At 45.5% G+C, this 27,583-nt stretch overlaps 1 protein-coding gene across 3 annotated transcripts in view; it reads right to left on the bottom strand.

Moving 5' to 3' along the window:
- Nucleotides 1–27,583, bottom strand: part of U2SURP (U2 snRNP associated SURP domain containing) — an 878,864-nt gene that overhangs the window by 511,355 nt on the left and 339,926 nt on the right. For all 3 annotated transcript variants that reach the window (XM_078666425.1, XM_078666427.1, XM_078666426.1), the window contains 4 exons: nt 15,023–15,127; nt 13,398–13,464; nt 13,148–13,311; nt 3,828–3,990 (listed from right to left, as the gene is read on the bottom strand). In XM_078666425.1, coding sequence (XP_078522551.1) covers nt 3,828–3,990; nt 13,148–13,311; nt 13,398–13,464; nt 15,023–15,127 — 499 coding nt within the window. The remainder of the gene's footprint in view (nt 1–3,827; nt 3,991–13,147; nt 13,312–13,397; nt 13,465–15,022; nt 15,128–27,583) is intronic.

Raw genomic sequence — 27,583 nt, 5'->3', positions numbered from 1 at the left:
TGCGAGGCGGGCTTGTGTTTTAGCTATACGCCATGTATTGCTAGCTTGTGCAGCTATCCTTTTGCCTGAAACATCTATTATTTTTGATTCTTTATCAGGAGGTGGTGCCTCACCTGATGTCTGTGAATTTGCTCTTTTTCTAGCATTTGACACGACTAGGGAATCTAAGGGTAGCTGACCTTTAATGTAAGCAGGATTCCCAGGAGCGGACCTGTACTTTTTTTCTATTCTTAGGTTTATAATCCTAGCTCGTACAGGATCTTTAAACACTTCTGGGGCATGTTTAATGAACCCTTTAATCATGGGTAATATTTGAACAGTTTTTTGTGATTGCTCAAAAGTGTCTAACAAAAAATCTTCCTCTGCCTCATCTGAGTGCATTGTTACATTATGATAGATGGCAGCCCTATTAATTAGATGTCCAAACCCAATATTATCTTCAGGAGGTGAAGGTTTGGATGGATATGTATGTGGGTAAGGGATATCTGGTACATCTTGTGGGTTTGGATATTACCAGTCTGGTATATCAGCAGGATATGGACAGGGCTCAACAGGGTCTCCCCCATCCCCTATGTTATACTCATCCTCATTTTGAGGAGGTGTCTGTGGAGGTGACGATTGAGGTGGAGAATGTTGTGGTGAACGAGGAGGTGAAATTTGAGGTGAGGTGTGAAAAGGAATAGAAGATGAAAGAGGAAGTACAGGAGAAGAAGGGTGCATAGGTGATGTGGCAGAATCCTTCTTGACAGGCACTGGAGTTGAAGGTGCTATATCTATCTTCCACTTCCTATGTGGCATAGTGGAAACATGTCCTGTTTCTGGATCTATGTACGTCTCATATTAATAAGCCTCCACTGAAGGATTTATTAATACATACACTCAGAGGGCACCTTAGCGGTGTCCCCAAAACACCTAACGATCTGTAGTGCTTTGGCTGACTGGTGCAAACCAGCCAGCCACCCCAGACAGGTTTCTGACCCCCTGTAGTTGAGTGCCCACGCTCTGAGGGCAGAAACAATGCCCTATCCAGCCGGAGGTGTTGTCTCCTCCTCCAAGCATGCTGGCCAAGTAATCGGCATATCAAGGCAGGAGGCTACATAGACCTCTGCCACCTTTGATATGTGATGAGGTTTGTCCCGGACAGGGAAAATGCCACTCCATGCCCTGGGCCCATTTAGCACCAGGACAAGCAGGAAAATTAGTTAGTCAAGAGGCGTCCTTCCTATCAGACAAGTTCCACTCCTAAGGTGGATTACCCAATGTGAACACGCAAACTAGAATTCCACAATTTAGATTTTTGGTGGAATTAAGCTCACTTGGTCAGGGTTAAGCCCACTTCCCATAGGAAGTGGTCATATTTATTTATTTTATTTAACTTGTAACGCGCAACAGCTACCCGCAGTGGGTTTCCCGGCGCTAGTATAGAGTGTAGTCACCCTAAAGGTATGTAGCCCATCGGCTACTACCGCTCACTCACCATAATGCATCTAAATTGAGCATTTACGAGGCACCCTGATACCAGGAACTTAGATTTGAAGGATCCAGAAGATGAGGACAAAGAAAAAGCTGTAAAACAACGAGAACTAAAGACTTGCAGTGGACTTTTGGCATCAAACCCTGCCTGCACCTGTCTCGACAATTGTAACTAAGTGACTAGTCTTGCAGGTGAGCAACTGCCAAGAACCCCGATAAACTGCCAGCCCATCACAGAGTGACAGCAATCTCCCTTGGCTTACAGGAGCTACTCCCTTCCAGGCACCGAAGATGGTAAATCCGTTTCATCATGTTGCACCCCCCTAGCCAGTTCTACACAGCAGCCGCTCAGGAAGAGGTACCTGTGCTCTCAAATGTCAGATTTGTCTCCCCACCCACTGTTCCAAGACCGAGCAGCCGTTGAAGGACGTGAGCACCGCATAGAGACACTTCCAGAGTGGACCAGCTGTCCTGATTTCTGCGCCCTTAACTGGCGAGCCTGACAAACAAGAGGGCCTTTCAAGCAGAGAGCACAGCCGACCTATCGACTCAGCACCCGAGCGCCCTAACCCGGGTACCCGAGAACAGACTGTGCATTCTTGCTCTCAGGACCCTTGTGACCCGACCACCCTGTTGGGAGCTCCCAGACTTGTCCACAAGTCCCCCTCTGAAACCTGTTTCGAGGTTGACCCCCTTCTTCCCACTGGCGTAGCACGCAGAATTTCCAATCAGACTAGCACCTCTGCTCCCGGGCGCCCCAGGGCAGGTAACAAGTAAATGCTGGTGGTAGTTTGGACCTTGGCCCCCTACGAACTTAAGTCCTGAAGGAGACCCCCAGAAACCTGAGTGTACATAACTGTATACTCCATATGCCTTCCCCCCCCCCACACCCCCCATAGGAAAACTGCTGCGTAAAGATGCATTTAAGTGAACATTTTACTTACCTGGAAAAATCTATATTTTAAACAGTACTTCCTAGATAATGAAATTCTTGGTATCAAAATTTATATAAAACAATGACTTATTTTTCTAAATTGGTCTCAGATTTATTTTTACGTGTTTCTCCCTTATTCCCTCTGCAAGTAAAACAAATGCTTAGTACTACCCTCTGATAAGCCTAAACTGCTCACCCACACTACAGCAAAAGAGCATTTACGTGTTATTGGTTTACAGAGGCAAAAGTGCTGCCTGGACTCTACACAGTGTACCTCGCCATTTGCCCACTATATAAAGAGGCAGCTTCCCACACACCCCATTTCCTAACAAGTAGACTTTGTATAGAGCAATAGGACCAGCTTTGGGGCTGCATTGAAATGGCTTACAGAAGTGGCTGATGGCGGGACTGAAGTTGTTGTGTCAGAGACAGCAGGTCACCACCTCTCTTACTGATTGAAGTGTCAAATGGTGTATTGATGAATATAGCCAACGTGTGCTTTTTAAAAGCCTCTACCTGCCAACAGAAGAACATACTGGAGGGTATGTTACCTGAAACAAGGGATCCACATTGGGACTGGGTCACAGGAGAAAAGCCCTCCATCTTTGCCTCATTTACCCATGGTGATTTAAAGATAAGCACCTTGTGGCTTTTGTGCCTATGGGCAGGGCAGTGGCCCAGAGAAGCAGCTTCTAGATTGAGGAGGATATTGAGACTCACCCTCTAAGGAGGCTACATATTTTAGTCCCATTTCAGGGATTGCTTTTGGGTGCATAAGCAAACAAATGCTACATGGGGGTATCATCCTGAGATTTATCCAAGCACCACAGTTAGAATGAGGGTATGTAACCTTGCTAGGCTAGTGACAGTAAGCACAAGAATTGAAGCCTGAAGATTTTATGGAGATATAGTCAGAAAAGTGAAGAAAAAGCATTAAAAGACCTGTATCAGTGGGAAAAAGAAACGGAGGTCAACAGCATGGTTTGTTATATTAAATGGTGACCACGCCTGCAGCAAGACACTTTGTAATCCATTATGGCAATTATTAAGGCGCAGACATCCATTATTCTATGATTTTTTATTCCATATTTAAAAACAAGGTTAAAAAATATTCAAATGTGTACAAATCGGCATTTGTTGACAAAGTATCAGTAACTGAAAATACAATGTGCATCTTGGACACAATATTTAAAACAGAGGAAAAGATATTGTTGCCACATAGATATGATAAATAAGCAATGAAAGAGGGCTTAAATAAGCACATGTCCAGTTTATATACAAACATGCACAATAACGTTTTTAACTGCACAAAGTGCCTTTTGACTTTCTGAACAGTTCTCTTTCAAGTCAAACAAGAGTGTCTTCAAAGATCTCCAACATAGCATTTGCAAAATAAACCACCAGGTAAAATAGTTAGTACCTTTTTGGGAAGTGGAGTTTTCAGGATAGACAGTGATTCAGTTATGCAATCTACAATTTCCTCAGCAGCTTCAGCATGATTAAGACAAAAAACCATAGCATCACCAATATCATTTTTGCGCGGTGCCAATCCCCTCAGAATTTCTTCCAACTTGTCCCTTTGGCTAAAGTTTAAAAGAAATGGTTTCAAGTTAAATCTTCAGAGAAATAAATCAGTGAGATTGTCAATATAGGCTTTGTCTTAAGGAGAAAAGTTCAACCTATGTATGTTGAGGTTCAGTAGATCAAAAATGCAATGCACTCTGACAATTAAGTTTTTTACTATGCAACAAACTGTCGAATCCATTAATAATGCTACTTGCTCAACTGCTATTTTTGACATCCACCAGCAAAAGGAACATGATTTAATAGGAGGGTAACAAACAGCACAAAGACCAAACTACTACAAAGAACAATTGGACTATTACGTAACAATCCCTAGAATGCGGAAGTAGGTTAAAGAAACCTAGAACGACCAATTAGATAAAAAAAACTAAGAAGAAGGTGGATTCATCTCAAACAGCAGTAAGGTAAAAAGGAGAGGTAATTTTTATGTTTTGCTTTATGAGTATTGTCACAATGCCATTCTGAGAGACGGGGGGAAGCAGGGGATACTGGGTCCAACTGAGGTGGTTGAAGCCTTTTACTACTGATATCCCGTGGCCCACCCCACTATGGATTCCACTCAACTGGGTCAAGCACCTCCTTCTGCACCTCTCAGATAGTTAGCGTTGCACAAGCAGTCAAGGCTCCCTCGGAGGGAAGTATAGATACAGATCTGTGAACACGACTACTAACTCAACGTGTACACAGTACACTAAATAAATCAATGCCCAGTCAAAAACTTATTTTGTATAAAAGTAGTATTTTAATTCTAATTCTAGACATGCAAAGGTAAACAAGATTAAATAAGCAATAACAGTTCCCCTTGAAGTAGGCACCCTAGTAGTTATTAGGCCACTCCTAGGGCTACTACATTCCCATGTAACGGGCGTGCTGTTATTCCACACTCACATGCTGTAACATCCAGGGAATGTAAACTACTAGGCCCTGGTCATAGGGGTTCCCCCTCTTGAACTCAGTCAATAAGGTGTAGTCACTTAAGAGTCAAGCAGGGCTGCATAAACCAAAGGCGGTATACCAGTCGGGGGCCTGCTAGGCCCAGCACCCAGCTTACATGCTACAGCGATAGGAACCCTTGCAGCAGGGAAGTGCGGTCCTGTAATGGATCAGTAAAGTCGGGCTGCACACATTCACATGCGCAGCTACCGCCAGGTTCTGGCTCTCTCTCCTGAGCAATGCTTTACCAGGTGTAGGAAAGCACCCCTTTTGACAAGGTTGCCCCCACTTTTTGCCTGGTACTGGATGCAATTTTGACAGAAGCGCACTAGGTTCCTGCTACTCAGGTACCCAGTGCCAGATCTCTTCCCCTAAACTGTGCAATTGTTCCCCAATTGGCAAGACCTTTAGCACCCCTGTAAGTCCCCTGCAAATGGTACCCCTGGAACTTAGGGCATGGGTACTAAAAAGGGTTCCTAAGAGCTGCAGCATATAATGTGCCACCCTAAGGGACCCCTTACCACACTCATGCAGACTGCCCTTGCAGAATGCGTGAAATGATGCAAACAAAAGTGATAGCCTGACATTGCACACCAGCAGACACTGCATGCAATATATGCAAGTCAAACCTACACCAGGCCTTACAGCCCTAAGGCAGAGTGAAGTATATGTGTGGACATATCTGCATGAGCAGATACTTCCCAGTGATGTCAAAGTTGATTCTTAGACATTGCAAATGACCAGAGAAGTCATATTGAGTACATGGTACTGGGCACTGATGATTACGAGCTCCCCAGCTACATGATGGCTTCACTGAAACCAAAGGTGTTTGGTATCAAACACCATGTACTAATAAAGCCACACTGATTCTAGTGACATATCTATAATACATGCACCCAGAGGGCACCCTGGAGGTACCTCCTGAACCCAACTAGTCCTCTTGTGTGCTGGCTGAATAGTGCAGTACAGCCTGCCACCACATGCGCGCTTTAGACCCCTAGAACGAGAGAGCTTCGCTCTCAGAGGTCAGGAAAAATGCCTGCTCTGGCAGGAGGTGTTTTCACCTCCTTCAGCTAGTAAATCAGCAAATCAAGGCCAGAGGCTTCAAAGCCTCTGTCACCTTTGAAATGCGACCACGGCTTCCACCATTTGGCACCTGGACAGGTGGGAAATTAGCAATGTGAGGAGGGGCACACCCAGGTCACACACACCCCTAAGGTGAGCTGCTTGATGTGCCCCACTCTAAGAAAATCCCACCATTTTGGTGATGTCAGAATTAGGTACATTGGGACAGAGGTATGCCCACTACACACAGGAAGTGGTCATATAATGGGGGTGTAGTGATCCCAAGGCTAAGTAGCCCATTGGCTACTACTCTACACTCCCTAACATCTGTAAATTGAGTATTTAGGTGGCCCCCTGACACAAGAAATACAGATTCATCTGACTACAGAAGAAGGACACTGAAGAATTGATCAACACAAGAACTGAAGACTGCTGTGAACTTTTGGGGCCAAACCCTGCCTCCCCACTCGTGACTCGCCAATTGCAAAGACCCGACTCGTCATGCAGCTGTGCACCCTCCAAAAGCCTTGGAGGGTTGCCAGTACTTTGAAAACCAGCCAGCATCTTGGAATGGAGCAACCACTTCCATGCAACGTCTGGTTCCAAGAAGCAGCAGACGCCCGGTTGCACCAAAGCAGTAGCCACCAAGGAGGAAGTAAGCGTACGCAAAGAGTTCAGATCCGTACCCTTACCAAGTTTGGACACACCAGAATCTACAACCCCCCCTCCACCTATACCTGGGGTACCGAACCCCTTGCTGTGACCAACGCTTGTTGAGAGTCCAATCTGGACTCAAACCATTCGAAGGCCCACCAGCCAATGAGGGACATCAGTTCAGCCAAGGCCAGCACCAAGAGTGGCCCAGCTGCCCTTTTTTGTCCCCCTGTTCTGGCCCAGACCAAAAACTAAGACCACAGGGGCAGTCGACCAAAACCCTCTGTACCCGAGCTTCCAGGCCTGGGTCCACAAACTGACCCCCCCCCCCATTGCTGCCAGGTACCTCACGAACTGAGCCCCCTGTTGGGAGCTCCTGGACTTGTCCCCAAGTCACCCTTTGCAGTCTATTTTCCAGGTGCCCCACCCTTTGACAAGGTTGTAGCGAACAAGGCTACCAAACTGTCCAGCACCACTGCACCTGGACACACCAAGGCAGGTAAAAGCGAATTGGTGGTAGGACTTGGGACCTTGGCCCTTTAACACCTCACTACCTAAAGGAGACCCTCGAAATTCTATTGCACCTGTATGCTGTAAATGTTCTTCTCTCCACAGGAAAAGCATTGCAGAGTAAAAACACACTGTTTGCTAACACTTATAAAAACTGTAAAAGTAATACCTTGAAAAGTACTTACCCAGTTACGAAGTTCTTGGTGTTAAAATATATTTAAAAGTGTTATTTTTCTAAATTGGTCTTGGGTTTCTGCGAGTGTGTCTTATGTATTGACTCAATGTGTGTTCAACAAATGTATTAACACTGCCCTCTGATAAGTCTGAGTGCTTGCACACTCCTGGTATACGGTGTTGCCAAATTTCACAACACGGCACACAAGCAACAGTCCGATCTGTGTGGCACAGCTCCTCACACCTTGCTCAGGAGCCTCACATGTTAGGGCTCCTCTCTGGATCTCACTCCCTCCAACATGCTCCTCTCCCTCTCGGGAACACCAGTGTTGGGGAGCAGGCAGGAATTAGGGCTCCAGACTCCAAGGCAGGTGATCTTGGTTTCCCGGAGGGTGTCTCCTCACCCAGCAGGCAGACTAGCAGGCTTGACTCCTAGTTCTGGTCCCAGGCAGAAGCCTTGCAGAGCATCCCCTCCTCATGCCGCCCAACTGGCTGCTCGGCAGATGAGAAAGTATGGGGTCTCAGACTACCCTACTAACAGTTCTTTTCCAGACATAAATTGTGATTTAGGGTCTGGACCATTGAAGTTTTATTTTGTGGTTCTGTTCCTTTGATATGGACATCTCTCCCCTTCATCCTTCCTTCTGAAAGAGGTCTATTACAGCAGGCAGGACTCTGAAGCTGGTTAACCCACCACAAGTTTCGTGGGAGTGCCCAGAGTTTACCCCTTGATGTCAGACACAGTGATCTGTGCATCAAAGGTTAATCCTGCGCCCTCAGTCCTAACCTTTAAGATTCTCTCATCAGCCCCATCTCCCTCTTCCTGAGATGTGTCCAGGCCCCTTTCCCGGTTATCTCTCTCTGAATCAAAGAGCCCTTTGAATTGCACATGGAGAGCTGGATCCCCCTCACACAGTGCTCGTTCCACCCAGCTTACTGGAATGCAGCGCTGTAAAGTTGTCTGGGGGAAGATGCCTCTATTCCTCATGTTTTCACCAGGCAGGCTTGGGATTCACAAAAGTGGAACCCAAGGTCCTCCTTGTAATGTAGCAGTGCAGGCACTTATGCACTCAGCATACCTTCACAACACACTCCACTGTCTAGTATTGTTGTGCCCATGTACCATGGTACCACCACCATTTCCACATGCAGGGTACGCACTCTGCGCACACTGTTCAACACTATAGTCTCTCTGCACTGCACTAGTGTGTGTCACTTTAAACACATCCTGCCAGTGTACACTGTCCTAAACGTCACCCTCTGTGTAGTGGATGTCTTGAGCGCACACATGCACTCCGCACATATTTTCATCACGCACACACTTCTACATCAACCTGATATAGGCCATGGGTGAGTTTAACACATAGCAGCTGTACTTTTAAAAAGGGGAGTGAGCCTGTAAGCCTCACTCCAATGACACAGGATAACAAGCATTTGCAATGCAATAGGTCTAGCATTATTGAGAGTTTGAGCTATTGGCATTGTAAATGAGAATGCCTTTTGTTTATGTGTTTGAAAACCTGCCAGTGGTGCATAAACACACACTTTGTACCTATAGTCCTTGCTTACAAGAAGCAAGACCGGCAGGAACTGCGCCTCTTTTACTGCCAGCCTTTCTTCTCCTAAGCAAGGACTATAAGTACAAAGTGCGTGTTTACACACCTTTTGCAGGTTTTCAAAACACACAAATAAAAGACATTGTCATTTACAATGCCAATAGCTCAAACTCTTGTTAGTATATTGTCTTTGCTATTGTTTTCCGACAGTGCTATTTAGCATCGGAAAAAGAAATGTCTTCTGCAGAGGCTGCAGTGTTGGGGGGGGGAAGGGGGGGGGGAACAAAAAAGTGCAATGACTACTGGCGAACATGATGATGAATGCATGTGTCACCATGCACCATGCTCCCATTAAATTTAGTTTATTTACCAATCCAGGATGGCAAACGCCAGTCTTGGAGTGGTAAATAAGAAGAAAATAATTTAAAGATCCCAAAGCACTTTTATAACAAGAAGCAAAGAAAGAAAATGTGGTGCTTACAGGCGAGTGGGGTGCCTTGTGTGTTTGGGGGTAGAGAAGTGAAGGAGGTGTGAGTAAGTGCATTCAGGGGAGAGTGAAAAGAAGGTGCTGAAGAAGAAAGAGATGAGGTGTAAAATATGTAGATGGAGGAGAGTTGGAGAGAAAAGGGATGTACATGTCTGACAGTGTGAAAAGTAGCAATTGAGATCCACTCCCTCTTCGACAGGCCCAATAAAGTTTAATTCACAGTCTCACAATTTCAGAATTAAAACATATTCAATATAATTATTTACAACAAAATCATTGTTGTTAATAATTTGTTTTAAACAGCTAACAGCCACTGAAAAAGCCAATAGTCCTGGCTGGATTTCAATGTATTTTAATTGTGGTGTCATATACCTCAATGCAATAACAAACGTCAGAGAGGCAACGAAACACCAGTCAGTGTGGTACACTACGGGAATCACAGAAATGTGTTTATGTATTTTAGCCACACCCTCAATTACAAAGTTACTTTTCTTTTAGATTCCCACACTTTGTCCACCCCAGTTAATGCCCTGCTCCTGCAGCTGTAATAAAAAACGGGGCATGTTGCCAGGCCAGCTGTAAACCCTTAAGGGTAGTCCGATGTTACCAGCTGAATATCAGAGCCAGTATTATTTGTGCACTCAGAGGTCTTATGTAAAGAGCTGTAACAGCCCTTCCTCCTCATCCATCCACTAGCATGTCCTTGCCAGCAGTAGTGTAACTAGTGTGCCATAGGCCCTATTGCAAGGAGGGAAATGGGAACCCTGGTTGCTGTTTGAATAATAAAGTACACTGATGATCAGGGTTGAATTGCCACTCAGGGTTGTGGGCCTCGGTGCCACTGCACCCCCTGCATTAACTGAAGGTATCCTTCTGCATGCCTGCTTTTAGTCACTGATTGGCTCCTTGGCTAGCTGTGAATAATTAAAGACTGATGCTGCAGGGGAGCACCACAAGAAAATGCAAAGCTACAAGCTCCTTTCACGTTGCAAATTAAACTGATTTTTCATCAACACAAGGAGATCTGCTGATAAGAAACAGTCAGAAAAGGCACACCTTTTGTTTCCACTGACTTTTTATAACCCTGCGTGCTGTGTTAAGAAATCAAAACACATCGAAATGTACTCAGCTACTCAAAGAAGGTAGTAACATCTGCTGCGTGTCTTGATGTAATGTGCGACACCTTCTGCTAATACCACCTTTTCAGCCAATATCAAAAATGCATTCTGGGGCATGTAGTTCCACTTCTATATTTGTATATAGGGTCACAAAAGCCCTAGCAGTCTCAAACACCTCCAATATTGTCAGAGCAGCACCACAAGGATTGTGAGGTCAGGAGGAGAAAGAGAAATAATGTTTATAGGGATTGAGGAGGGATCAGACGAGAGCGGATGGACAGGAGGCGAAAAAAGTTGGTTGGAAAAGATCGGGAGAGGAGTGAGAGTGGCCGGAGCGAGGAGGATCAGAGAGGCATGGGGGTGGGCATGGAGAGGAAGGGTGAAACGGTTGGGAGGGTCAGCCTAAAGGTTTAGCTGGGAGGTGCCGCAGGGAAGGAGAACAGAGAGGAGGCCCTTTAATGGCAGGGGAGGAGTTAAGGAAAGTTTAGCTTCTGCGTTTAGGGGAGGTAGTGCGTGCAGGTGCTCAGGAGGTTAAAGCGATACTGGGAGTGGAAGAAAAAGAGCATTTCTCCGGGCCTGCGTTGCCTCTCTGCCTGCACTGCAACCCTTCACCTGGTTGGTACACAGCCCCATCAACAGAGTCATAGCGCTTCCTCCAGCCGCCCCCTTTAGCAACATAAACCCGGACGTAGATAATTACTGGCGGTCCGAGCGGCGCTTGTGATGGCGTTTCCGGCCTGAGCGCTGTCGTCTCACAGCAGCAGGATACTGAGTTAGGCGGGAGTAGAGGCACTCTGAGCGGTGCGCGAACCACATAATCCAATCACGTCTCTCGTCTAGAGCATACATCTGTGTTATCATCGTACAACCGTCTTCAGGAGCTCCCTCCCAACTTCATTCATAAGGACTCACGGGCCGGCTGTTAGTTGGGATTTAGTGAGCGCCATTACTCAATGCCTTGTGTGTCTATACATCCACCAATCACCGAGTCAACACAATGAAAGGGTGAGGGATGGCGCACTCTCGACTCCCTCCGCCCGCCCCTCAGAGCAACACATACTGATTAGATGAACTCAGTCAAGAGCCATGAAGCACGGATATCATTGCTTGAGCGGTGGAAAGGCGCTCACAGAGGGTCCACGCTGCTGGAGAAAGGGGTTTTGGGGGGTGGGGGGGGGGGCGGCAGCTGCCAAGACAGATGATGCCAACTACAGGTGCTACAGCTGCACTCTGGAAACAAACACGCGCGCCTCGCACGGCGGGGGGGGGGGGGGGGATGGGGGTGAGCATGATTCACTGGTGGAAGCGATAATTGCTGCCAGATGGCGGAGCGCGCTCCCGCAAGTGAATCTCCTGACGTGCATGCGTTGCCATTGAAGGCAATGGAACGCGTGCACTTGCTTGGCTGAAAAGCCAAAGCGATCGGAAAAGGTCTTTTTGCCTTTGCAGCGCATGCGCGCTGTGATGGAGAGACCTAAAAAGGACCTGGTCACTCCTACTGATCATTTAACGGAATGCTGCCACCACCAAGTTTGAGCTGTTTAACTCCTGGTGAAGGCAGTAGCCACCCACCACTATGAGGGTAGCGCTATGGGCACCCCTCGAGGTCCAACAAGACCACAATCCATGAGACTGGCCTAGGTCATAGTGCACAAGCATAATCCCTGTTCACCTATGACCAAATAAATAAATAAATCAGCATCTGGGATCCAGGCAACAATACAGTTGGGCATTCAGGACATGACTTTTCTGCCCCAACAAGAACGCTATGTGGGTTTCTAGCATTTTTCTGTTCTTAAAGTATCACAAGTCCAAAGATCTCTTTTGAGCTCACAGTTACTTCATTTTAGCTTCTATGTATCAAAATAGTTGAAGTGCTTCTTGTGCTGCAACGGCACTTCAAGCAACCCGATGTGCTACGATCTGTGCAGAGTACAAAGGATCACTGAGCACTACAGAAATGGTCTGAGTGAGCAAGTGTAGAGTCAGGCAAAGTAGTTCCAGAGCTCTCCTAAAAGCTCTTATGTGGAACAATGCTGAACAACTGCTTAAACATAGATATTTACCAGATCCACCATAAGTTAGAAGATAATATCAACATTAAACTCTGAAGTTCTAGCAGAGTCTGGTGAGACTGTAACACACCCACTTCGCACAATACTATGATAGCAGTTGAGGTGGCAGATCTTTATTTTCAATCGCAAACACTCGCGCACCAGGGAAGAGGGAAAACAAAAATGAGAGGGTAATTAAAGCTCCCATGTGAAAATGTAGATCAATACACACTCCCCGTCACTTAACTTGTAAAACAGAATGCAGACTGAAACCTGTGAAATAAGGAGGTTGTGGTAAGGAATTAAGAACAAAGGTGAACGGTCAAGGAAAGAAGTGGGGCTAATGAACGTGTGGGACGAAATACAGCAATGTATAGCTAAAAAGAGCATCCAACCCTTAAATCCCAGAAATTTACTTTTAAGGGCAGTGAGAGAAATCCATTTGACCAAGTGCCTAGGTCCCGCCGCCTGCTGTCAATTTGCAGCTGACATTAAGTGTGGCCAATCACTCGGTTTTGCTTTTCAATTTCTTTATTTTTAAACCACAGCATTAGAATGGCGTTTAAAATTTGCTAACATTAATGTAAGCATTGGAAATGTCTTACTCTTCCTTAAGTGCCCCTTTTTTTATAGGCTCCTCGACAAATGCCTCAGTCTCCTTCTCCTCAGCCATCCCATGAAGATATGGATTTAAAGGAGGTGGCCTCCACAAGGAGCCATTCTTGAACATTCGAAATTCGTCTGTCCGCCATTTGGTTGGGGAATCTCCCTGAAAGAAATGGAATAAATATGTAATTAAGGCCCGAACACCACATTTCAGAGGTAAAGTGAAATTCCAGGAATAATTTTAGTCACCTGTAATATTGTATAGAGTTTCCACCTATAGTATACATGAGCTGGAGTTTGGTTCTCAAATAAAAACCTAGGGAAGAAAAAAATGGTACAAATGAGCGCTTCGAAAGCACTAATTGTGGAATAACCTTGACATCTGGTGGTAAAGACTTTTCATTCAAAGCCCTAAAACTAATAGGCACTTGGCATGAATATGTTCAAGGCTTTTCACTAACTGTGTTAATGAGTTAGCTAATGTGTTAGTGTTTTGCACTGCACCTGCAATTCATGCAATGACCACTTAAGTTAGACCCCCATTAATTTCCACATCTGTACTTATGATTAATCTTCAGGAGACTTTTGCACACTATGCATTTAATGCTAGCTAATCAAGCCATGAATTATACATTTAATATGATTCTCAATCTACCCATCTGTAATCCTATTCGGTACAGCTACAGGAAGCATTGTGTAGAAATCAGTTTTAGAATCGCCGGAAAAGAGGCCACGTACAAAATGTTGCTATCCACCATCTCAAATTAGTAACAACTAGCACAACCAGGCCTGGAAGTTTGAGCCCATAACGAAAAGGTTAAGCAGAGAAATATTTCTTCATAACATTTTGTAGACAGAAGTGGGGGCCCTAATATCAGATAATCTGCCTTTTAAGGGGAACCAACTTTATCATGCCATTTTTACCATGAAATGCTTTGACCACAATGACTTTACATGTAGGTGAGTACCAGGCAGGTTATTTGTACCTTTAGCATGCAGATATATTTTGAAGAACAATTTTAAACAGTGTTCTAGGTGCAGGAAAAGGGAGGTGATGGTGAATATAAGGGTTAGGTGTGGGCAGGGGTCAAGGAAGGCACATGTGATTTTAGGGCTCAGGGGTTGGAAGCGATAAAGAGAGGTATTGGTTATTTAAGGGTTTAGAAGTGGGTAGAGATAGAAAAAAACGAGTTAAGGATAATTTCAGGGGTGGATAGTGAAAATGGAGGTATTGGTGACTTAAGGGTTTAGGTGTGGGTAGGAGTAAAGGAAGGGAAGTGTAATTTTAGGGTTTAAATGTGTTGAAAGATAAAAGAAGGTATGGGGAAAAAAGGGGGGCTTTTGGGTGGGTTCCCCGAAATAATACAAAAATGTTATCTATATATGTGTGTATATATATATATATATATATATATTCTCACATGCCATACTTCACGATTAAAGAAGGCGCTGACTCCGTGAATCTGAATCCAAACTTTTATTCTTTAGATCAGTTGCTGCTTAGACGCGTTTCGGCGTTGCCGCCTTGTTCACTATATATATATACACACACACACACACACACACACACACACACACACACGTGTGTGTGTACATGCAGAAATATATATGATATATATAAATGCATACATTTAAACAAGCTGTCGTAATGCCACATGTACAGTTCAACAAGTGGTATTACATATGTGGTAATGGCAAGCATGGTTAAGTCATACATTGGTCTGATCAATATCAAGCACATTCCTTTGTATATGCAGAAAGCTTCCCTATTGTCTGAGGCAGAGTAAAATCCATAAGAAATAAATGTCAATGCGATTTACACTTGTTTAAGACACCATGATCTAAGTACATAACAGCTGAAAAATATTTGGTACCTGAACATAGGATTGTTGAGTTCTCTGTTCATGATCATTGCTTCGAACATCGGCCCTTCACGCACCACAAATTCGATCATTCGATGGATCAGTGCAAGTAAATTCCTACAACAAATCAGTTAATGATAAACAGGTTCAGACTTATGTCAGTATAAAACTACACTCCACCATTGTATTCTACTGCAGTTAGAACAGAATTTCTTCAGTATTTATTTTACAGTGTTGATGTAGCCAAGGGTAATTTGGAGTCATTCATTACAGAAAGGAGGAAGCCCACCTAAAAAAAAAAATCCTCCTCTATCTCTGGCAACTTCCCCTGTACCCAAAGTTCACTCTACCGATCAGCACAATGTGGTTACAGAGGGGAAATAGGCACTTCTGATTGTGCTGGTGAACAAAGACTAAATGTGAACCTCCTGATCTTCCAGTCATATTAGGACCACCTCTTGTAGCATGTTCACAACAGCTACGTCACATACCTTTACAAAACAAGGATGGGTGGGGGGGGGGGGTGCATAGCCAGTGCTGTCAGAAGCCCTCTTCAGGAGGACCCGATGAGGGCATTACTTAGTTCCCAGCTACTAATCCTAAAACCTGCCCTTCCCTCCCCAACTTCCCAAAACCTTAAAAACAGGTGGCAATGAGGGCACAAAAAGAAGGGAATACATATTTCTTAATATTAGGTGTGAGTACGTTTTAAAATTATAGTAATTATCAACAAACCTCTTAATGGTGGAGTGTATTCTAAATAAAAAATTTAGCATCCCATTTAAAAACTAAATCTGTGGCCGTCTTTTGTTGGTAAATGATCATTATTTTCAGTGAAATATAATCTACAATCATGGACAAGCAGTCTAAATAAACCACTCCTAGCTAGACATGGCTCTCTAACTCATCCAAGTGGAAACATTTTCTTTGCCTCTATTACAATATATTTTTGAAACGGTGGACTGGATTACAGTTAGAAAAAATTGAATTCCTAGTTAATTTAGAAAGTGGGACCTCATATTAAAGTCACTAAGAGCAAAACCAAGTCCACAATCATCTAAAGAGATTCCCGACTCCAGACATATTTAAGTAAACTTAGAGCACAAAAAATATATATCAAAAATTAAACACATATGTATTAATTTAAAGGGATTCTGAGGAACATCGCCCGACGAGTATGAAAAGTAAGTGAACAGCTCAATGTAGTAATTCAAGTTATGTACTGTTTTAATTAAATGTTTGAAATAGATTTAATGGGAACATTAACTACAGTGCTATTATCTGAACAGTATTCTATGTGAGATAAAGCACATTTTTGGGAAAGTAGCATGATTATGGATCTAAGTATTAAATACAATGCTTGTACTACTTCATTGTGCAGAGTAGCCTTCATTCGTTTTTACATTCAACCTTAATTTATTTAAAAATGTCATATATACCTGCTAACAATTAAATTGCCGCACTGTATTTCAGTCTGTTAGAGGCGTACGTAGATAACAGTTGCTTGGCAAGAAACGAATAGTTTTCTTACCTGTCGGTATAGTTTTGCAGCTTGAAGATCTTTCTGGATTCACTATGCTGTGCATTATTCCGCGGTCTTGTGGTTGGGTCCGGAATCGTAGTCTTTTCTTTGTTTTTTGTTTTTTTTTGTAGCCCAGGTGGGCGTCGGCGTCACACCTCTCTGGGCGTATTTCCGGTGACGTCGGCATGCTTCCTGCGGAAGCTCCCACTCTTGGGCGCCATCTTCGGATTCTTTTTTCCGTGTTTGTTCTGCTTCCGAAGTTATGGCAATGTTCCATTAAGTAATTTTCTGCTTTTAACCTTTAAGGTGTTTTGTTTTAGTATTTGTCTCTGTTTTAACCACCTTTTCTCTCTCCAGCCTCATCTTTCTGGCAGAGGTGGGTGGGTTCGCTAGTGAATCCAGAAAGATCTTCAAGCTGCAAAACTATACCGACAGGTAAGAAAACTATTCGTTTTGCAGCGTGAATCTTTCTGGATTCACTATGCTGTGCATAGACTTTGTAGCGGTTTCTCATTTCTGTGGCGGCTGGGTGGAAGATGAGGGTTGGTTATTGAATATGTGTTGAAGCACCTTTTGTCCGACTTGTGCATCCCTGTTCATCTGTATAACTACGCAGTAGTGCTTCGTGAACGTGTGCACTGAAGCCCATGTTGCCGCCAGGCATATGTCTTGTATGGGTGTGTTAGCCAGGAAGGCTATTGTAGCACCCTTTTTCCTAGTGGAGTGGGCACGTGTCCCTTCTGCTAGTTCTTGTCCTGCTCGCTTGTGGCAGAGGTGTATTGTTTGTGCGATCCATTGTGCAATGGTCTCTTTGGTTACTGCTTTTCCCATGAAACTGTTGGCGAATGACACAAAGAACTATTTTGTTTTCCTGAGTCCCTTCGTTCTCTCAATGTAGTGCATGACTGCCCTTCTGGCGTCCAGGGTGTGCAGAGCTCGCTCTGCGCTAGTGGCTGGTTTTTGGAAAAAACTCGGTATCGGTATAGACTGGTTCATGTGGAACTTGGACACTACCTTTGGCATGAAGTGTGGGTCAGTTCTCATCACAACCATATCATTGTGTATTTGTATGTAGGGTTCTTGTAGCATTAGTGCCTGAAGTTCGCTTACTCTGCGTAAGGACGTTATTGCAACCAGGAAAGCTGTTTTCATGGTTAGCATCTCTAGGGAGGCTTTGTGAAGTGGTTCAAAAATGCTCTTTCATGAGTTCGGTTAGGACTATGTTCAAGTTCCATGCAGGTGGCGGCACCCGTTTTGGTGGTGCGATCCCTCTTCGCTCCTTCCAGGAATCTTTTCACCACTTGTGATGTGAAGAAACTTTTGCACGTTTCTCCTCTTGTGTAAGCGACTATCTCTGTCAAGTGAACTCTCAAGGAGGATGAACTAAGGTTCCTCTCCAGCAGGTGCGTGAGGTACTTTAGCACTGTGGAGTCCTTCATTTTATTGTGAAGCTTTTCTCTTCTGCACCACATTGTGAATCTTTTCCACTTCACAATATAGCACTTCCGAGTGCTGGGTTTTCGTGCCTCCCGAAGAACCCTCAGGGTGCTTTCTGGTAGTTTTAAATGTGCAAACTCTATGTCCTCAGGAGCCATGCTACCAGGCTCAGGCTCTCTGGTTCTGGGTGCAGCACTTCTCCGTTCTGCATGGAGAGTAGGTCTTTTCTTTTGCCGAATCTGTGGGGTGCACACTGTGTCATCTCCATGATCTGCGAGTACCATGTCTGTCTGGCCCACTGCGGTGCGACCAGTATCAGGGTCATGTTGCTCGTTCTGCATTTGCTGAGCACCCTGTGCATCAGCGGTATGGGTGAAAAGCGTAAGCAAATGTCCAGGACCAATCTATCCATAGGGCATTCCCCCGGGATCCCTCCTCGGGCTGTCTGGATGCGAAGTTTTGGCATTTTGGCATTCTGGCGTGTGGCAAAAAGGTCCACCGATGGTGTTCCCCATCTGTCGAACAGCCACCTTGTCTCTTGTGCATTGAGCTCCCACTCGTGGGATGCCGATGTCTGTCTGCTGAGCCAATCTGCTTGTACATTGTCCTTCCCTGGTAGGTGTATGGCTAGCAGGTCTATCTTGAGTGAGATGGCCCATCTCCGTACCTCCTGTGCTAGCTTTGAAAGCATGGCTGACTGTGTCCCACCCTGCTTGTTGATGTAGAACATTGCTGTGGTGTTGTCTGTTTGTATCAATACCTTGTGCTTGTACAGCCTCGTTTGGAAAGCTTTCAATGCAAGGAAGATTGTCTTCAATTCCAGGCAATTGATGTGCTTGGTCGCATGTGCTGGTGTCCACAGTCCTCTCACTTTGAGTTCCTCCATGTGAGCGCCCCACTCCTTCAGGGATGCGTCTGTGGTGATGGTCACTGTTGGTGTTGGGGGCGTTAGAGGCTTTCCCCATGTTATGTTCTCCATGTTCCACCATGTCATTTCCTTCTGCACTGAGTGCGTTACAACCACTAGATCTTCCCAACGGCCTGTAGCTTGTGACCATTGCCCCTGTAGCCATTCTTGAATGGGTTTAATGTGGAGCCGTACATTTGGTACTAGGTGGATGCATGATGCCATCATGCCCATGATCTTGCTCGCAGTCCTCACTGTCTGAGCTTGCCCCTTCTGGTAGAGCCGAGTTTCTTTCACTACCGCTCTCACCCTCTTCTTTCTGGGGACCACCTTGCCCTGCAAGGTATTGATTTGTGCTCCTAGGAAAATCTTCACTTGTTCCGGTTCCATTGAGGATTTCTTCCAATGGATGGAAAACCCCAGGTTTATGAGCGTGGCCGTCACTGTTTGTGCGTGCCGCTTGCATCTCCGGTATGAGTTTGCTTTTACTAGCCAGTCGTCCAGGTAAGGATATACGTGTATTCCTTTCCTTCGTAGGTGTGCAGCGACCGCTGCGAGGCACTTTGTGAAGACCCTTGGTGCTGATTTTAGCCCGAAGGCTAGTGTTATGAACTGGTAGTGGTTTTCTCCGATGGTGAATCTGAGCATATGCTTGTGCTTTCTGTTCATTGGGATGTGCAGGTAGGCATTCTTAAGGTCTATTGTGACCATGAAGTCCCCGATTTTGCAATTGCGGGAGCACCTCTTGCAGGGAGGTCATTTTGAACTTTTGCGTTCTTATGAATTTGTTCAGGAACCTTAGGTCCAGAATGGGTCTCATTGTTTCGTCTACTTTTGGTACCAAGAAGTACGTTGAGTATACACTTCCTTTCCCTGAAGGGTACTGGTTCTATGGCCTGCTTCTGCAGGAGCTCCTTTGCTTCTTCCTGAAGACGCTCTAGTTGTTTGTTTGCCAGTGGTCTTCTTTTTGGTTTTCTGCTTGTTGGTCTCCCCTCCAACTCTATGCAGTATCCGAATTGGATGATGTTGAGAATCCATTTGTCTGATGTGATTTCTCTCCATTTTTGGTGGTAAAATCTTAATCTTCCTCCCACTGGTGTTATGTGGTCGTAGGTACTTCGTTTGTGTAACACTTGATCCCTCTGTACGTGCTGCACCCTGGGATCTTTTCTGTGGGTGGGCACACAGAGTTTTTTAAGTCACTTAGAGGCGGGCTGCTGACCCCCTCTTATTCTGTCCACATCCATTCCCTCTCCCTCGAAAGGACTGGCCTCTTGGCTGGTACTGCCAGGACTGCTTATGTTGACCATGCTGAACTTGTGTGTCTGCCTGGTGCGTTTGTTGGAAAGCCTGGTGTGATGTACCTGGCTGGTGTCCACCTCTCCCGCTGGGTCTTCATGACGGGGTGCCCCTTTTGCCACCTCTGAACTGCAATGCTCCCATGGACCTTGCCGTTTCGTTATCCTTTTTCAGTTGGCTGAACTTCTCATCAACTGGTGCTCCAAACAAGGTTTCGCCGTTGAACGGTGTGTTCAGGATGCTGTGCTGCACCTCGGGCTTGAAACCTGAAATCCTGAGCCAGGCGTGCCTCCTCTCAGTAATGCCCATCATCATGAGCCTGCTGGAGGTGTCTGCTCCATCCAGGGCAGTCTTGAGGCAAGAATTTGCCACTTTCTTCCCCTCCTCCACCAATTTCTCGGCCTTTTGCCTGGAATCTTGGGGCAGGTCTTTCGCCAACTGACCGAGCTCCTCCATGATCTGGTACATGTGCCTGCTGATCAGGGCGTTGGAATTCGCCATGCGCCAGTGGGTTGCGGCATTGTGTTCAATCCTTCTGCCCACCAGGTCCATCCTCTTGCTTTCCTTATCTGGAGGTGGCCCAGAAGTAGTGGGCACGTTTGCCCTCTTTCTTACTGTGGCTGTGATGATAGAGTCTGCTGAGACCGTGCCCTGAATGTAGGGTGGGTCTTTTGACGAATGTTTGTATTTTTTCTCCGTCCTGGGGGTGACCGCCTTGCATGTTGCGGGCTCCTTAAATGCTTCCCTTCCCTGAGCCAAGACGCTGTCGAGCATGGGGAGGTACTGGCTCTTCGTTTGGGTGGGGAGCAGTGTCTCTAGAAGGAAGTCTGCTTTCTGCTTCTCTTCGTCGAGCTTGAGCCTTAATGCCGCTGCGGCAGTCTTTATCACCGAGTTGTAGGCCCCGATGTCGTCCGGCTGCGAGGGCCTTGAGGGATATGTGTCGATGGCCTCCTCTGGGCTTAAGGTGTCGACATCCAGATAATCCACATCCTGTGTTTCAGAGGGAGCAGACCCGGGGTCCGTCCTGCTGTCCACTTCCTCCTCATAGTCGTAACTATAGTAGGGACTCTCTTCCTCTTCCTGGTCAATTTCCTCGACGTCAGCCGCCTGTTCCTTGGCGTCATAGTCTTCCTCCTCGACAACCTCTACAACCTATGCCTTGGTTTTGTGGGGGATCGTGTAGACCTTCATCTTGGCGTCGAATTCCTTCTTCCGCTGCAAGATGCTTTCCAATTCGGCCTTGAGGCGCCTTTGCTTTTTCTCCATCTCGGCTGCGTGTTCCGCGTCGGATGGTTCGGCCGCTCTTTTCGGCGGTTGGCTCGGCGCCGAGCTGATCCTCGGCGTCGAAGGCTTCGTCGCCGAACTGGATTTCGTGTCTCTGGTCAGCGTCGAAGGTGCTTTAGGGTCCTTCTCCCTCGGCATCGAACGATCCTTTTCAGGAACGTTTTTCGCTTTCGAGGCCTTGCCCTCGTTCTTTCGAGACTCAGAGTCTCTCGGGTGTTATGGGGCCATAGAGTCTCCTACCTTATCAGAAGTCTTGGTATTATCGGTCTCTACGACCATGTAGCCGACGTCTTTGGCGGCGGCGTTGTCCTCTTCCTCGGAAGACATCCCCAGATCGTAAAGGGATGGAGTCGGGGCTTTGCCCTGCAGGGTGGCGTGCGCTACCCTCTGACTCGCTCTCACATGAAGGGTCTTCGGGGTGAAGACGGAGCAGGCGTTGCAGTCTTTGCTCCCATGGTCGACCGGTAGGCAAAGGTTGCAAACCGGGTGCTGGTCCTTCTGCGCGTACTTGTGGTGGCAGTTACGGCAGAACTTGAAGGGCGTGCTGTCCATCTTGAGCGCTCAGGGGGCCCCCTGGTTGTGCGTTAGTCGACGGGCGTCGAAGTTCTCGAAGTTTTCTCCTTCTCCTTCGTTGGCCTTGGTTGATGAAGTCTCTTGAAGTCTCCCGAGTTGTTTTCCTTCCAATTTCTGTATTCTTCTTCTTTCTCCAAAAATGTCTGGAGCCCAAACGGGAACGATCCAGACCCGACCGCGGAAAAGAATCTGAAGATGGCGCCCAAGAGTGGGAGGCATGCCGATGTCACCGGAAATACGCCCAGAGAGGTGTGACGCCGATGCCCACCTGGGCTACAAAAAAAAAAAAAGAAAAGACTACGATTCCGGACCCAACCACAAGACTCAAATCACATGTAGACAAAGGGTTCCTTTTTAAAACATATAAAATAGCAGTGTCACCAGTCTAAAAAGGACTTGGTCACAACTACTTATTACACGGTACGCTGCCACGACCGCACTTGTCCTGTTTAACTCTTGATGAAGGCAGTAGCCTTCCACTACTAAGAGGGTAGCGCTTTGGGCACCCCTCCAGGTCCAACAAGACCACAATCCAAGAGATAGGCCTATGTTACAGTGCACATGCAAGATGCATGTTCGCCTATGACAAAAAAAACAGCATTAGGAATCCAGACAACAAGACAGTTGGACACTCCGTTGGGAAATAAATCTGTTGTCATGTGCAATGCTGCTTTTCTTCCATATATTACCAACTGAAACAAGCCTACTGTCCACAGTGCTAACTGGGGAAAAAAGTTGCCTGCCATGAACCACTGCTCTCCTAAATTGTTTTCTTTCATACAATGCCACATGCTATAAATGAATAATCCCAGAGTAATGTTAACAAATTCCACCTATCAATGCTGCACATGAGCCCTAACCTTTATGTCCTTGGACATTCCACCACAATGCTGTTTTTGTAGTTGATAATCGGGAGATGGGGAATGGGACAGTGGTACTGCAATGAAGCTAAGCATGCATGAGAACTATTATTTCAAAACCTTTCCCTTAGCGGTAGGTGCTCGACCTTCACTACAGTACATTCACTTCTTCCTTCATGCCTCTCTATTGTGTGTGTGTGCTACTAATTCTCATCAAGTTCCTCCTTACCATGTTTGCTAAGGACACCGAGAAATAGCCCAGGGGAGGTGTGCCTGACAGGCAAGCAAGATACCCAAGAGAGCCCTGCATTCCGATCTCAAAGCCTAGTAAATATCCTACAACAACATTAACCGAAACAACTACACACAGGGATACCGAAGAGGGGGAAGACATGACAGAATATCTGCATGATGGGAAAGGAATGTTATGCCTGTCCCTTTGGTCTGGTATCTTAAGCTGTAGTGGAGGCTGGGGTGACTGACATTAAGAAGAAATACAATTGAACACCATGTAGTCAGATTTTCAAAGGATGAACTGATAAATCATATAGTCATAGGTTAAGCCACAATATTATGAAGAGTGAAAATGTGCTCAGTGCATTATGTAAACATAGTGAATAGTGCAAAAACAACTGAAGATTTTCCATATGGTTAATCACAAAGGTTTAATAGCGAGCCAGCCCATGATAAATCAAGTTAACTCTTGTATTGATGCAGACATAAATCCTGGATCATCATCAGGACGAACAAAAAATGAATTAAGAGCACAAGGTGAGTGAGGACCGTGAAAAGTTAGCAGTTCAGTAGATTCCCAAGACAATTATTTAGGCAGATCTCTTTTAATCACCAAGCATCTCTGTTTAAATATACACTGTAATTTCAAGTGCAAGAAATTATTTAAATAATTATCTTTTCAAAGTGTCTCTAGAAAGAGTACACATTCTTCTGCGGAAAGAGGATACATCGAAGAAAGCACACCACTTCCTCTGTGTCCTCCCCCTCAGGAACTGAAGTGGGACTGAATAGGGGGATACAAGCTGATGGTGAGAAGGAATGCTGCAAGTGAAACTAAGAAACGTGTTACTTGCCTGTACACAGCCGCGGTCGGTAGTAGGAGTTCCTGCAGGGTGGTGACGTGGGGAGAGGGAGGGGCAGGGTGGGGGTAGTAAAGTATGGATTATGGAGTATAACAGGTAAGTAAACATATAAATAAATAAAACTAATTTAGTTGCGCGTACTGCATCGCATTTGGTGATGCAGTGCACGCAACGAAATTTGTTTTATTTATTTATATGTTTACTTACCGGTTATACTCCGTAATCCATACATTACTACCCCCCACCTTGCCCCTCCCCACGTCACCGCCCTGCAGGAACTCCTACTACCGACCGCGGCTGCCTGTAACAATAGCTTTGCAGAATGGAACTAATCTAGATTCACATGCTTATGCCTTATTCCACATCCTGAAATTCTGAATTAGTAAAAGTTTTTTAGGTCTCGCGCCTAGCGGTGCAGTGCGACTGCACCGCTCGTGCAGGGTGAGACATTTTGTAGGGGGGTTTGAAAACGGGTCTAGGAATCGAGCACAAGCGTGTGCGATTCCTTTTGGGCCACGCTATTGGCCTTTGCGTGCGTCTTTTTATGAAAGACTGCACGCAAATGGCCAAAGGCGGGCGCATTGCTCCACCCATGACCTATTGGTGTCTTTTACGTGCACCGACGGTCATGTGGTTTCAATTATCGTGCCCAGACACAGGCGCGATAATTGAAACCACATGGCTCGCAGTGGTGCACGCATGCGCACCACTCGCGGCCTTCTTCTGTTTTGGATCCATTTCACAGGGAAGCAACTGCCGTCCACCTTCCCGGCTGTTTACTACATTAACCACGCCTCTGCTTTATACCACAGGCTTCTTGTTTTTTTTCTTGTTCTCCAGAAACACGTGAAGTAAAACTCCATGACTCCAGTGTCCCTGTTCTGTACTCACTGTACATGTTGCAGAGGGGCTGTGTGCGGTTCAGCTGGCCCAAGTTATTTGTTTGTCGCTATTTGGAGTAATATTTAAGTGAGTCTGGGGATGGAGGATGCAGATATTGATATGAAACTACCTTTGTTTAACCCAAAGCATATCCCTTTTTTAATGGGTACATGGGGCAGGATTTAATACAATCGAAGGATGTGTTCGGAGATATGTCACACTTCTGACCAACATGTTTCATGTTACTGCTGAATGCCCATTTTGTCTTTAATATTTTACATTTTACTCTTTACTCTTATGTCATATGAGGTGGATTCAACCAAATAATCTTTCTCAATAGGGGATTTATGAACTAGAAGCTCACTGAAAGAAATGGGACTATGCAGAGAACCATATTCCTGCTCCTCGGCACATCCTGGGCATGACAAGCACATCTCTCATTTGCAACAGGCAGACAGCTTGTAGCTAGCTTGGGAAAAAGTAGCAGGCAGCATACGACTAGAAGGGGTTTGCATTCTGAATGTATAAACATGTCCAGATTCCATGTAGTACTTCGCACTAACCGATTAGGCTGCTTCTAAGCACTTCAACTTTAAGCAGATTAAGGAAAAGGGGCATAGCCTACATTCAGCTAACCAGACAATAAACCACCACACTTCCTGCCCTGGAGGGACTGTAAACCACCAACTGAAGAACACTAACCACCCTGAGAAGTCACACCTGTGGCTCATCAGTCCCGATAGACTAGCACACTGAAGTGGCCAGAAAGCAATATCGATCGAGGCGCTCTACAACTACTCAAATAAATGCAGTCATTAACTCGCACTGTCAGTTTTCATGGTGCACTACGGTGCAACAAAGTGTATGTTCGTTTCATGATAGTACCCCTTTAAGTAAAAAGAGACTTTAAGTGTTCTAACATGCCAAAACCATTTACAACTTGTACGTTTTGCATTCTTACATGCATATCTCTGTGCAACTGTGCACCTATGCATTATTAAGGGGAGCTCTTCACAATAAATAACTAGCACTTTCCTCTTCAGTTCTCTGCAGGGATAGGGTAAGCTGAGTCTATGGGGCAGTTTGCACATTTGTCTGCCACGAACCAGGAACTATTAAATGATGAGTAGTTTTCAACTTTTGTAGCAAGGCCTCTGATCCTTCCAGCCATAAGGAGACAGTTATGAACAAACACGTCTAAGTTTACATCAGTCCTAATTTACAGACAGAAAAAAAAAGAAAAAAACGTAACCCATTCCTCCAAACTGCTGCCCCTGCCTGCCAATGAAATTCAATCCCTTGATTTCAGAGGTCTGCTTTACATTATTAGGCGCGTGTGTTCCAATGTCTGTCTTTATATCTCTGTGTGATTTACGTGTTTGTGCTAGTGACTTTGTGTTTTCCGTTTTCTAATGTTGTGTCTTTGTATTGGTGTTCAACTTCACACCGTGAATGTGTACTGTACAGTGTAGTACACAAGCAAAGTGTGAAATTCAAGGAAAAATAAAAACATTTGTCCTACGTTGCGTCTGCCTCAAGGGTTAATTTCTTGTAATACAAAGCCTGGTCTATCAATTTTAGTAGATAGTGCGTTGCGTAAACTACAGATGATTGCCCTGGAATGCCCAAGAGCCAGTCATAGAATGCCAACATGACACAAAGTAGTGCAAAGCAGCACAAAGCCCTGTTTAAACAAACATTTGCAATGCAATAGGTCTCGCATTTAGGCGAGTTTGAGCTATTGGCATTGCACATAACAATGGCTTTTATTTTTATTTTAGTTTTTAAAACAAATAAAAGGCATTGTTATTTACAAAGCTAATAGCTTTTTTTTTGGCAGGCACGGGAGAAGGAGATTAAGATGTGCTCTCCCATGTGTGCTTCCTCCCCACATCCCTCCGTCATGTGCTCACCCTGTGTGCTTGTTCCCACTTTCCTCAGTTATTGTTATTGTTATTATGTACTTATATAGCGCCAACTCACCGACAGGTCTCAAGGCGCTTTAACCACAAAAATAACCGCCTAATTACGTCATGGAAGCGAAAGGCTATACCAAATTCAGCGCTGCCCTAAACAGAACAGTCTTTAGGGTCTTCCTAAAGTGAAGCCTGTTTCCATCCCTGCGAAGGGCTTCAGGTAGTTTGTTCCAGATCCTCGGCAGCAGGACTGAAAAAGCTTTCCCACCTTTTGTGGCTAAGTTAAACCGAGGGTACATCAATAAATGAGCCTCAGAGGACCTTAGTGTTCTTCCAGGTCGGTAGATCTCCAACCTTTCCTTAACATATGCTGGGGCTTGGCTATAAATAGATTTATGGGCTATGCAGAGGCTTTTAAAAACAGACCTTTGTGACACTGGCAACCAGTGAAGGTTCTGTAACAGCGGAGAAGCATGAGAGTTCCGTGGACCACCTGCAGTCTGTTGGTTAGTGTCTTTGGTAGACCCAAAGTGACACAGTCCTCCTCCCCCATGTATGGAGGAAACCAGCCCATCCTCCATTTACGGAGGATGGGGAGGAAGCACACAGGGTGAGCACATGACTGAGGGAAGTGGGGAAGAAGCACACATGGGTGAGCACATCACGGAGGAAAGTGGGAGGAGTACACATGGGTGCGCAAATCACGGAGGGAAGTGGGAGGCGTACACATCACGGAGGGAAGTGGGGAGGAAGCCCACAAGGGGGAGCACATCTTAATCTCCTTCTCACGTGCCTA

The sequence above is a fragment of the Lissotriton helveticus genome, chromosome 11 (genome assembly GCF_964261635.1).
Source record: "Lissotriton helveticus chromosome 11, aLisHel1.1, whole genome shotgun sequence".
In the NCBI taxonomy this organism is placed as follows: domain Eukaryota; kingdom Metazoa; phylum Chordata; class Amphibia; order Caudata; family Salamandridae; genus Lissotriton; species Lissotriton helveticus.
This window is presented reverse-complemented; position numbering and strand designations above follow the sequence as displayed.